The sequence below is a fragment of the Portunus trituberculatus genome, chromosome 23 (genome assembly GCF_017591435.1).
Source record: "Portunus trituberculatus isolate SZX2019 chromosome 23, ASM1759143v1, whole genome shotgun sequence".
In the NCBI taxonomy this organism is placed as follows: Eukaryota; Metazoa; Arthropoda; class Malacostraca; order Decapoda; family Portunidae; genus Portunus; species Portunus trituberculatus.
In genome coordinates this window covers 11,633,704-11,645,819 of record NC_059277.1, presented here as the reverse complement: position 1 = coordinate 11,645,819, position 12,116 = coordinate 11,633,704, and the positions used below count along the sequence as shown (strand labels likewise).

The 12,116-nt window shown below is 41.9% G+C and overlaps 1 protein-coding gene across 1 annotated transcript in view; it reads left to right on the top strand.

The window, feature by feature from the left end:
- The window catches only part of LOC123507894, a 2,942-nt gene extending 459 nt beyond the window's left edge, over nt 1-2,483 (top strand). Inside the window, exons 2-4 of the mRNA XM_045261182.1 lie at nt 339-526; nt 1,018-1,679; nt 2,063-2,483. Coding sequence (XP_045117117.1) covers nt 437-526; nt 1,018-1,620 — 693 coding nt within the window. The 5' untranslated portion in view covers nt 339-436 and the 3' untranslated portion in view covers nt 1,621-1,679; nt 2,063-2,483. The remainder of the gene's footprint in view (nt 1-338; nt 527-1,017; nt 1,680-2,062) is intronic.
- The last annotated feature ends 9,633 nt before the right edge of the window (nt 2,484-12,116 follow it).

Below are 12,116 nucleotides of genomic sequence, written 5' to 3'. Positions count from 1 at the left end.
CGTCAGAGACTGCAGCAGATCAAACAGTGAATTACACACACACACACACACACACACACACACACACACACACACACACACACACACACACACACACACACACACACACACACACACACACACACACACACACACACACACACACACACACACACACACACACACACACACACACACACACACACACACACACACACACACACACACACACACACACACCTCCCAACACTGGCCATGGGGATAAGTCTTTCGTCAACTTTGACCTACATACATACATACATATACATGATACATATGCTGTACATGATACATACGTGCACTACCTTTTCTACTCACAGTGTACGGTGACAGATAAGAAGAGTTTACTGACGTGCATTGCTGTAGTGTATCTGTTGCCGCCCCGCCCCGCCCCGCAGACACCAAGGACAGGCAAGCAATGGGGAAGCTTGGAGCAGACAGGATCATGGTGGCACTGCTGGCGACCCTCGCCGCGGCTGCCCTGGCGAATCCTCAAGTGACACCGCAGGTGAGTAGTGTGTGCTGCCAAGCTGGAAAGGAACCATCGCCCCTTGCCTCGCAGCAGCAGCAGCACTAGTACTGGTAATATTGTACTTACTCAATGAATGATTACTTGGGCCATAAAGTAAATGGTTCGTGCGAAACCAAATTTCACAAAAGGCAATTCACTTCACATAAATGAACGAGTACTACATGCACAGTGACGTTCAGATCATGTTTGTAGGGAATAACTCCATGTTCATTGCGTGTCTTCATTGCCTTGCCCAGAGCATTATGTTCACTTCATCATATCGCCATTGTGTTCTTCTCGTTATGAGTTGCAGCTCTGTTCTGGAAAGTACCAGATGTGATTTGAATGAAGAGTGTAGCCTCGTGTTGTGCCGAGCAACACAGATATGCAATATATAATATATCTTATGCCCAAAACAAATCTCGCCTCTCCCCTCCTGTTTCCTAACTCACAAATATCTCATTGGAGAATGTTTGTTTACTTCACAGATGAGCAACGCGCCTTTCACTGCGGAAGAGGAATTTTCAAATTACGAACGCACACTTATCCATAAAGAAAATGAGACTCTCGCTGATGAAGGAAAGCTTCGCCAATATGTATACTATTCCAACGCTAGGAATGCAACTGAACCTAAATCTAACTTGAACGACACTGAATCTCTCTTTGGTGAAACGCGTCGGGAAATTATTGCTATTAACTCTTCCAACGCTAGAAATTCAATTAATTCTAAATATAAAGCGAATGAGACAGACATTGTCGATGATGGGAAACTGAGACACGACTTACATTCTCTGAAGTCTGATATTGAGTCAGTATTTCGGTTTAATGAGACAGAAATTGTCGATGATGATGATGGCAAAGTGCCCCACGACACACACTTCATCAAATCCAACGTTGCTGATTCGCTGAAGTCTGATGTTCAGTTAAGACTTCGGGTTAATGACACAGAAGATCTCGATGTTGGAGAAGTGCGGCAGGTCAAGTCGTCCACTACCACCACCACAAAAAAGCCACTTTCTTTGAGTGTTGCGGATGATGAGATGGAAGTAGAGAGGGATGACCGAGACCAGCAAAGAATCACCCATTGGTAGCTGTGCAGCCGTTCCTGCTTCGACCACCACCAAGGAAGCCACCTGATGACGACACCTTTGTAAGTATTGTGCATGCAATGCCGCGTGTGGCACCGCTGGCTCTTTACTGATTCATTTTCCTGTTTTATGTTGTGTTCTCATGAAGCGACACATTTCATTAGCAAAGCATTGCCACACAAAGCACATCATGTACGTAGCAGATTGACTTCATCGTAGTGACTGAGAGCTCCAGGGCTTAAGAACGGCAGTGCACCTCCAAAGAAAGAAATGTAGAAATTATATTTAGAGTAACAAAACATGAATAATGAAAATGAATCTAAGCTTCGTTGCTCTGGTGCCAATGTGTGTGTGTGTGTGTGTGTGTGTGTGTGTGTGTGTGTGTGTGTGTTGACTCAGTATTTGTCGGTAATGGAGTAAGTCAAGTAGCAATGGTTCATTGCAGGGCTAGACAGCTCCGTGCCCTTCAAGACGCACCAGGCCGCAGGACTGACCACTGACCACTGACCGCTGACCCCTGACCCTTGACCCCTGACCACGCTGGAACATCTTACAGTTTACAGTTGACACCTTCAAGGAAGACAGACGCTTTCATTGCATGTGTTGTGTTGCTGACGCCAAAGTCTGCATGGCCAGTTCTTCGCATCGCTTCACACTGCAGTGAAGCAACAACTACTTGAACCTCGTAACAATTCTTTCAGTTAATTTTTTTCACACAATGTAATTGTTCTCGTTTTGTCAAAATTGTATTAAAAGTTTCTTGCTCATGTACTGCACCACGTATAGAATGATCTAGAGTTGCATGAATTCACGATACGACAGTGTCTGTATGAATCATTTGGCCAAACAATAAATTGAGCATGTCATATCTGTGCTTCAATCTCCTGACCAGTGTGTACAGCAGCAACGCTTTTGCATTGTGGCCGCGGAAGGTGGAAGGGGAGTGTGTCTTCAGCAAGATGAAAAGAGTAGTTGGCATGAAAGTAGCGGCAGAAGATAGCTAGGGATGTAACATTGCGATAATGAAAAGGATGCTGAAGACAGTCATTTAGAAGAGAGAAGTTGATAAGACAGAAAGCTTTTCATTGTGCCATTTCTAATACAACTGTGTGAGTGGAGCCCTCCCTTCCCCATACATGCGAGGCACACTCCGTAATGGATGGATAAAGCTCCTGTACAGATGAAGTAGTTAGGGACGGGAGAGGTGAGATAAACTAACAGAGACAACTCATGACGCTTAACTTCATAGAAGCTGTTTCAACTATAGAAGAAATGTGAAGCTTTCAATTTTGCAAGTGAGGACAGAGCGAGAATGTTAGTGTAGGTGAGGAGGACAGTCCCGGGGTAGGGGAGACATAGTGACCCGGAGTCCGCAGCTGATGGTGGAGTCACCATATCATAATACTGAATTTTGAGTGAAGAGTTCATGTTCAAGTTCAAATAGTTTATTGCCACGAACAACTTACAATGTCTATACATACAGTATCACATATCTTGTGGTAAGGTCTGGAGAGAAACACTCGTCAGCAGACCTAATAGCTAAACAAGGTAAAAAAATCTACTTCATCCATGCGGAACAATGAAGAATGAAAAAGATTACATTCCTACTAACAATTTTTTATATACTTAAAACAAAGTAATGCATTATATTATACACAAAACTAACTAAATCTATACATATACACAATTACATACCTACGTACACACACACACGCATATAAACACATAGTACATATATAAATTCCAGGTCTCATTCTTATACACAAAATATATCCATATACCATGAAATGAAAACTAAGACTAATTTTCAAATTCATGTGCCTGTTCAGCGAGAAAATAATTTTTATTCTATTTAAAGATACTCAGAGTACATCGGTTTAAGTTTTGTTTTATTTCATTGGGTTTGGAGTTCCAGACGTCCCGGCCAAAACACAGAAGAGAACTGCGAAATAGAGTTTTTCTAAATGGTGGACATATTAGGTTCACTTGGTTCCTTCTGGTGTTATGAGTATGATCTTGTACTGTAAAAATAGTATCATTATTTTGTATACAATTGAATATAGTAATCAAAATGAAATATTTATGTATATATGGATCTTGTAACAATCCTAGAGATGAAAATAAATGTTTAGTTGAATCATATTTTTTCTTGAACGTTAATACTCTTAAAATAGCTTTTTGAGGTTTAAATATGCTATCCAGAAATGATAGCCAAGTTGAACCCCAAACAGATATACAGTACATGATTTTAGAATAACATAATGTGTAATACAGAGCTTCAGTCGTAAACTTATGACGAATTCTGAACAAAATGCCGCATGTTTTAGATAGATTCCTATAAACTAGTGAGATGTGATTCTTCCAATTTATATACTCATCAATTACCATCCCCTAAGAATTTGGTTGACCGGACACGATGTACAATTTTGTCATCTATAATTACAGGATCTAAATTAAGTGTTAATGATCTGTTCTGAAATACCACAATGTGGGCTTTATCAATGTTTAGTTTAAGCTTGTTAGCTTTTATCCAGTTGTTTACCTGAATGGCTTCCTGGCATAGTTTGGTGTGTAGGTTTCTAATATGATTGTCCGTGACTGTAAAACTTGTGTCATTGGCAAACTGGATGAAAACCGCATTAGTACTTACATTACTAACGTCTTTTTTTTTATACCATGTGGGCTTTTCAGGGGAATTTATGGGGTAAAGGGGATACTTTTTGGGGTATCTCCTATCTCAAAGCCCACCCGCCAGGAAACCAGTGAGGAAGCCCAGCCTACACTCAGACCGTGGACAGGATTCGAATCCGTGCGCTTGGAGACCCCTCGGACCCCAAAGCGCGCATGTTTCCACTGTACCATGTATATTAGGAATAAAATAGAGCCTAAAATTAAGCCTTGTTGGACGCCTAGTTTGATAGGCTTATAATCGGAATAGACATCATTGTGAAAAACAGATTGTTTACGATTAGTAGTAGTTGTAGTAGTAATAGTAGTAGTAGTAGTAGTAGTAGTAGTAGTAGTAGTAGTAGTAGTAGTAGTAGTAGTAGTAGTAGTAGTAGTAGTAGTAGTAGTAGTAGTAGTAGTAGTAGTAGTAGTAGTAGTAGTAGTAGTAGTAGTAGTAATAATATTAGTAGTAGTAGTAGTAGTAGTAGTAGTAGTAGTAGTAGTAGTAGTAGTAGTAGTAGTAGTAGTAGTAGTAGTAGTAGTAGTAGTAGTAGTAATGATAGTAACAGTGATAGAGTTTTTGATTAACAAATTCATTCAGTCAAAAATACAACCTAACAATTATGGAAAAGCCTAAGTATGGGTCAGCCTCTTGAGAATGTGTCTTGCTTCAACGACACACCTCAGGGCTTTGGCAGACTGTCAGTGGTAGTTGTTGTAGTAGTAGTAGTAGTAGTAATAGTAGTAATGGTAGTAGTAGTAGTAGTAGTAGTAGTAGTAGTAGTAGTAAAGGTGAATTCCTGCCTATCAAGTCACTGCAGGGGGGAGAGGCTGGCAACACTTGCGCCAAGGAAAGTGGGTGAGTAAGGGAGGGTATTGGGGTGGGGGGGGGCAGACAACATATTAATATCTGTCTGATTAACATTATTCAGAGAGCAGGAGGAGACACCTGCTGAAAAGATCATTCATCCCAGTGAGGTCTAAAAGCACTGGTTCAGAGGATGCTGTGACCTTATTATTAAAGCCAGTGTGGCCTCAATGACCGTCTCCCTGTGTCTCCCAACACAAGGGGCAGTCACAGCCTGGTCTCTTAACCTTCACGTAAACCATATGCTTCTACACACACACACACACACACACATACAGACACACACACACACACACACACACACACACACACACACACACACACACACACACACACCCGGTAGCTCAGTGGTTAGAGCGCTGGTTTCACAAGCCAGAGGACCGGGGTTCGATTCCCCGGCCGGGTGGAGATATTTGGGTGTGTCTCCTTTCACGTGTAGCAGTGAGTAGGTACGGGATGTACATCGAGGAGTTGTGACCTTGTTGTCCCGGTGTGTGGTGTGTGCCTGGTCTCAGGCCTATCCGAAGATCGGAAATAATGAGCTTTGAGCTCGTTCCGTAGGGTAACGTCTGGCTGTCTCGTCAGAGACTGCAGCAGATCAAACAGTGAAACACACACACTAAAGCTATTCCCATACATAAATCTATTTGTAAATCGAATATCAATAATTACAGACTGATCTCCATTCTTCCATCTGTTAGGAAAGTTTTTGAGAAAGTAATTGCTTACAGGCTTAACATTTACCTTGAAAGTAATAACTTGTTATCTCACAGTCAATATGGTTTAAGGAAAAACAGGTCAACTCAATCTGCTCTTTTACACACACACACACACTGTGTATACTGAACTAGATAAGAAATCATATGTTGCAAGTATCATTTTAGACATTACCAAAGCCTTTGACTCGCTGAATCACAATATCTTATTTGATAAACTAAACAATATAGGGATAAGGGGACCAGCTGATGACCTTTTAAAGAGCTACTTGTCTAATCGAGAGAGAGAGAGAGAGAGAGAGAGAGAGAGAGAGAGAGAGAGAGAGAGAGAGAGAGAGAGAGAGAGAGAGAGAGAGAGAGAGACAGAGACAGAGAGAGAGACAGAGAGAGAGAGAGAGAGAGAGAGAGAGACATACTGCAACTAGTCCCCGAGGCCAAAGCGTATGCAGACGACTGCATACGCTTAAATTCACCCTGTTCGGGGATGAGCACCTCAGTGAGTAAATGTAAAAGACTCACTGAGGTGCTCATCCCCGAACAGGGTGAATTTAAGCTTAAATTAAAAGTATGGGTTAAATCTTTCGACACTTCTTTCTTGAATGAGCTCAAGTTGTGGGAAGATGAAAATATAGAAGCAGGCAGGGAACTCTATAGTTTACCAGAGAAAAGGAAGAAAGATTAAGAATACTGGTTAACTCTTGCATTAGGGAGGTGAACAGAAGAGGAACGAGAGAAACAAGCAAGTCTTTTGTAGTGAAGCTGCAGGAGGAGTGGAGGTGTGTCTTCAGCAAGATCAGAGGAGTAGTTAGCATGAAAACAGCGGTAGAAGACGGAAAGAGATGTATTATTGCGATATTGAAAATGACACTGAAGACAAGTGCTGCCTGCCGGTCCCTGTAGTCAGTTGATAGACAGGCCGTCACTCTTACAACAACGACTACTACTACTACTACTACTACTACTACTACTATTACTACTACTACTACTACTACTACTACTACTACTACTACTACTACTACTACTACTCTCTCTCTCTCTCTCTCTCTCTCTCTCTCTCTCTCTCTCTCTCTCTCTCTCTCTCTCTCTCTCTCTCTCTCTCTCTCTCTCTCTCTCTCTCTCTCTCTCTCTCTCTCTCTCTCTCTCTCTCTCTCTCTCTCTCTCTCTCTCTCTCCTTGGCCCTGTCTTATGTTTTATACAAATAGAATAATTGCGGGACTCATCATGTGGCAGTGTTTTGCGATTCACATGATAGTGACAGGTCCCAAGAGAGTTAAGGTGGGAAATTAGAATAGAGTGGCTAATGAGAACCACTGCGATTGATAGTTAAGCATTGTGTCTTTTCATGGCGGAAGCAGTTCCTTTGTGTTACGTGGAATTCAGGCTCACGAGAACAGTCTTTTGGGGGACTTGCAACGTAGGGTTTTTTTTTCCCATATTTTATTGTCCTTGGCCAGCTGTCCCTCGTACATGAGAAAAAAGTCATATCAATCCATTGGGTGAAGACGCTGGCTACTGTGGAGCAAATATTATGGGACTGTGTTACGTCACTGTTCATTCTGGTGCAGGAACGCATTTGTTTGAAGTTTTTTTAATGACATATAGAACAGGGAGAAAGCCAACTATTGTGTCTGAATCAGTTTGAATAGGTAAACGATTATAAAACCCGAAGCAGCCTCATAAGTGGCACAAATCTCATAATCTTTCATTTAAATCATGAAAACAACCTTGAAAATCCTTAAAACAACAATTTAAGACTTCAAAACAACAATTCAACCTTCTTAAACACTCGGAACACCACAGCAAACCCTTGATATACTCCTGTCCGTTGCCTGAAAATACTTATCAGTAACGCAAACATCATAATTCATCTTTAAAATCGTGAAAAACATCTTGGGAAACTGAAAAAAAAACACCCTTAAACCCTTAAAACACCTATGAAAACCCTTAAAAATTCTTGTAAATCCTTAAAACACCATTGTAAACCATTGAGATATCCGAAACCTCGAAGAATTCTCACCAGTAAGGCTAATATATTCCATTACGGAGGCAATCATGAAAACAGCGCCGGAAACTGGGGAATTTTTGCCGAGGAGTTAGTAAAATGTGATGTTCTCTTACCGTAGACTTTCTCGCCCTCTAGAATTTGGAAAGCTTAGCAAAATTAGCACGTTTGTTTTGCTGTATTGTTTCTCAAGTGGTACTGCTAATACTACTACTGCTGCTACTACTACTACTACTACTACTACTCTTACTACTACTACTACTACTACTACTACTACTACTACTACTTTTGCTGCTACTACTACTACTACTACTACTACTACTACTACTACTACTACTATTTTTGCTACTACTACTACTACTACTACTACTACTACTACTACTACTACTACTACTACTACTACTACTACTAATAATAATAATAATAATAATAATAATAATAATAATAATAATAATAAAAATAATAATGTAAAAGTAGACGTGTTTTGTAGAGGGCACTCCCACGTGTAGGCCATACGTTTCTCTCTCTCTCTCTCTCTCTCTCTCTCTCTCTCTCTCTCTCTCTCTCTCTCTCTCTCTCTCTCTCTCTCTCTCTCTCTCTCTCTCTCTCTCTCTCTCTCTCTCTCTCTCTCTCTTTTTTTTTTTTTTATTTAAACTAGGTTACATGTGTTGTTCATACCAGAGGTCTGAGACTATGGTATAGTTCAGGCCTATCTTGGCAACAAAAAGAAATATACAATATTTACAGAAGTGAGTCATAAATTGATAATTGAATAATAGTATATAGTTACACACTATCACAGCATTTATTGGTGTCACACTAGCACTTTAGCCACTCGTTCACGCCTCTTTTGTACGCCTGGAGGCATGTAGAGTGGTGTATGTTTGTGCCTTGCACCAGCCGGTTCCACATGCGGCTGTAACGAGGGAGGAAGGAACGGAGGTGACTCTCGGTCCTCGCAAAGGGCACAGTCACAGTGAGGTGGTGGTCTATTAGGCCGGCGGTTCGAGTGTCATGTGTGGGTATGGATGGGGTGGCAGGCGTAGTGGTGCCAGATGTGGAGTCTGTTGCCTGAGGGCCTTGTACATGACGCACAGGCCCGCCACGTCTCGCCGCTGCTGTAGAGGTTGAAAGCTGAGCTGCTGGTCCTGGTTCCTCATTTGCACCATCCTCTGCGCTCTTGCCTGGATCCTGTCAAGCCCGGCAAGATAGGAGGGTGGGCAGGAGGACCAGGTGAGGGGAGCGTACTCCATGACGGGCCTGACCTGGGCCCTGTAGAGGGACGCTATCCCCGGACCGTCGAGCAACTTCCCAACGCGTCGGACACAGCTCAGCCTCCACGCCGCATCCCTGGCAACCCTCCTCACGTGGGTGGTGAAAGTTAGGCCTGCGTCTACTTCCACCCCCAGGATGGAGATAGACTGCTGGAGGCAGCCTTTTGCCTTCAAGAAAGAAGGCTGGGGGATGGGCGTCTTCTCGCCGCCTGGAGATGTGCAGGACTTGAGTTTTCTCAGGGGCGAGGGTTATTTGCCAGCGGCAGCTCCAGGATGCAATAACTTGCAGGACAGCGTTGACTCTGTCCACCGTGTTCTGCCGGTGGTTCCTGTCGCTGATGAAGGTGAGGGTGCAGTCGTCTGCATACGCTTTGGCCTCGGGGACTAGTTGCAGTATGTCTCTCTCTCTCTCTCTCTCTCTCTCTCTCTCTCTCTCTCTCTCTCTCTCTCTCTCTCTCTCTCTCTCTCTCTCTCTCTCTCTCTCTCTCTCTCTCTCTCTCTCTCTCTCTCTCTCTCTCTCTCTCTCTCTCTCTCTCTCTCTCTCTCTCTCTCTCTCTCTCTCTCTCTCTCTCTCTCTCTCTCTCTCTCTCTCTCTCTCTCTCTCTCTCTCTCTCTCTCTCTCTCTCTCTCTCTCTCTCTCTCTCTCTCTCTCTCTCTCTCTCTCTCTCTCTCTCTCTCTCTCTCTCTCTCTCTCTCTCTCTCTCTCTCTCTCTCTCTCTCTCTCTCTCTCTCTCTCTCTCTCTCTCTCTCTCTCTCTCTCTCTCTCTCTCTCGTGTGGAGCCAGAGAGGGGTTAGTCGCGATGAACGTCGCCTAAAAAAAGAAAGAGAGAAATAACGTAAGGAAGAGAAAAGGAAGGGAAAGGAGTCAGTCACAAATATCATCGATTAAAAAAAGGGCGTGAAAATACCAAAAAGGAAAGAAAAAAGTGAAGAAATAAGGAGCAATGGTGTAAAATGAAGTAGATCAATTTCATAAACCGTATACTAAAAACTCAAAATTAAATCTAGACTCCTCCTTCCATACCTCCTTTTTCCTCCATGATCCCCTTTTTTTCGTTTTTTTATTAGATATTGAAAAAAAAATGGTTTAGAAAATACAAATGTAAGAGTTTGTCTGAAAGTAAATGTATGGATAGATAAAAAAACACGGACGGCAGAAATATAAGTGATTGAAACAGTGACTAGTGCTGTGATCACTATGCTAAACACTCATCACTATAGCAGAGACAGCATCGTCAGCAGCATCATTATTGTTATCATCACCATTCTTGTTTTTATTATTTTTTTTATTATTATGATTATTATTATTATTATTATTATTATTATTATTATTATTATTATTATTATTATTATTATTATTATTATTATTATTATTATTATTATTATTATTATTATTATTATTATTATTATTATTATTATTATTATTATTATTATTATTATTATTATTATTTTTATTATTATTATTATTATCAGTAGCAGCAACATTGTTATCATCATCATCAACAGCAGCATTATTAATATTATGATCAACATATGGAGGAAAATTACATCAATATCATCATCATCATCATCATTACTACCATTATCATCACAAGAAGGAAAATTATCATAACAACAACATCATCATCATCATCATCATTATCTTCATCATCATAAGGAGGAAAGTTACTACAACAACAACAACAACAACAACAACAACATCATCATCATCATCATCATTATCCACATCATCATAAGGAGAGCAAAGTCACATTAGTGGTAACACAGCATGGCACCAATCACCACACCAAGCCATACCACACACCATGTCACTCACGCCGTTCACCCACACCACACAACACCAGGTCACACCTCATCACATGCCACACGCCACACATACAGCTGCCCACACAACAACAACAACAACAACAACAACAACAACAACAACAACAACAACAACAACAACTATCACCATCACATTTACAAGTACCATACGCGCCATAACATTTAAGGCGGCAGCGGCGGTGGCTTCATCTCGCAATTATCATTCTTAAACTCCTGTCACTGTCTTTGGCGGCGAAGGTTGCAACGTACCCTTCTCATTAATCACGCTCTACTGTGCATAGCGGTGAAAGCAGCCTGTCCTTCTCTTAACTAAACTTGTGTAACAATGTACGGTGGCTGCAGTAACTGATCTAACCTGTCCTTCTCTTAACTAAACTCGTGTAACTATGTGTGGTGGCTGCAGCGACTAATCTAACCTGCCTTTCTCTTAACTAAACTCGTGTAACAATGTACGGTGGCTGCAGCGACTGATCTAACCTGCCCTTCTCTTAACTAAATTCGTGTAACTATGTGTGGTGGCTGCAGTGACTGATCTAACCTGCCCTTCTCTTAACTAAACTCGCATCACTGTGCATGGCACTAACGGCTGCGGCCACGGCGGTAGCTCTGTTAGCGGAGGTGACTGCAACTTAGCCCTCTTAGTAAACTCGAATGATTATGCATGGCAGAGGCGGGGGCGGCAAATATATTAACCTGACAACATAATGCGTTCATCAGCCAAACCATCTGTTTACAGTTACACCTACAATAGTTTGATCGTTTTTCAATTAAGCATATAAAGAAGGTTGTGAAATCGAACCTTCAAACCCTGTTATCTTTCATTCTTCCCTCCTCCTTTCATCCAATGTCATCATCCCTTCCTTCCTTCTCAACTACTACACTTTTTCATCACCTAAACTGTCTACCACACCCCACCATCCCCACCCCTACGCTGCGCCAAGCCTTCAAACAATCCCATTCTCTCTCTTTTCCCGATCAGCCACTAAACCAACCAGCGCGCGCAGCAGTGGGAGAGCAGTCTTTCAGTGTGTCCGTGGTAGTGAGTGTGACACCTGCCTACTTAACTCCATTGGTGAACTCGTGGCTCTGCGTTGAGGTACGTGATAACACTACAGCACTACAAAGGGTTCTGTGACGGCTGAGAGATG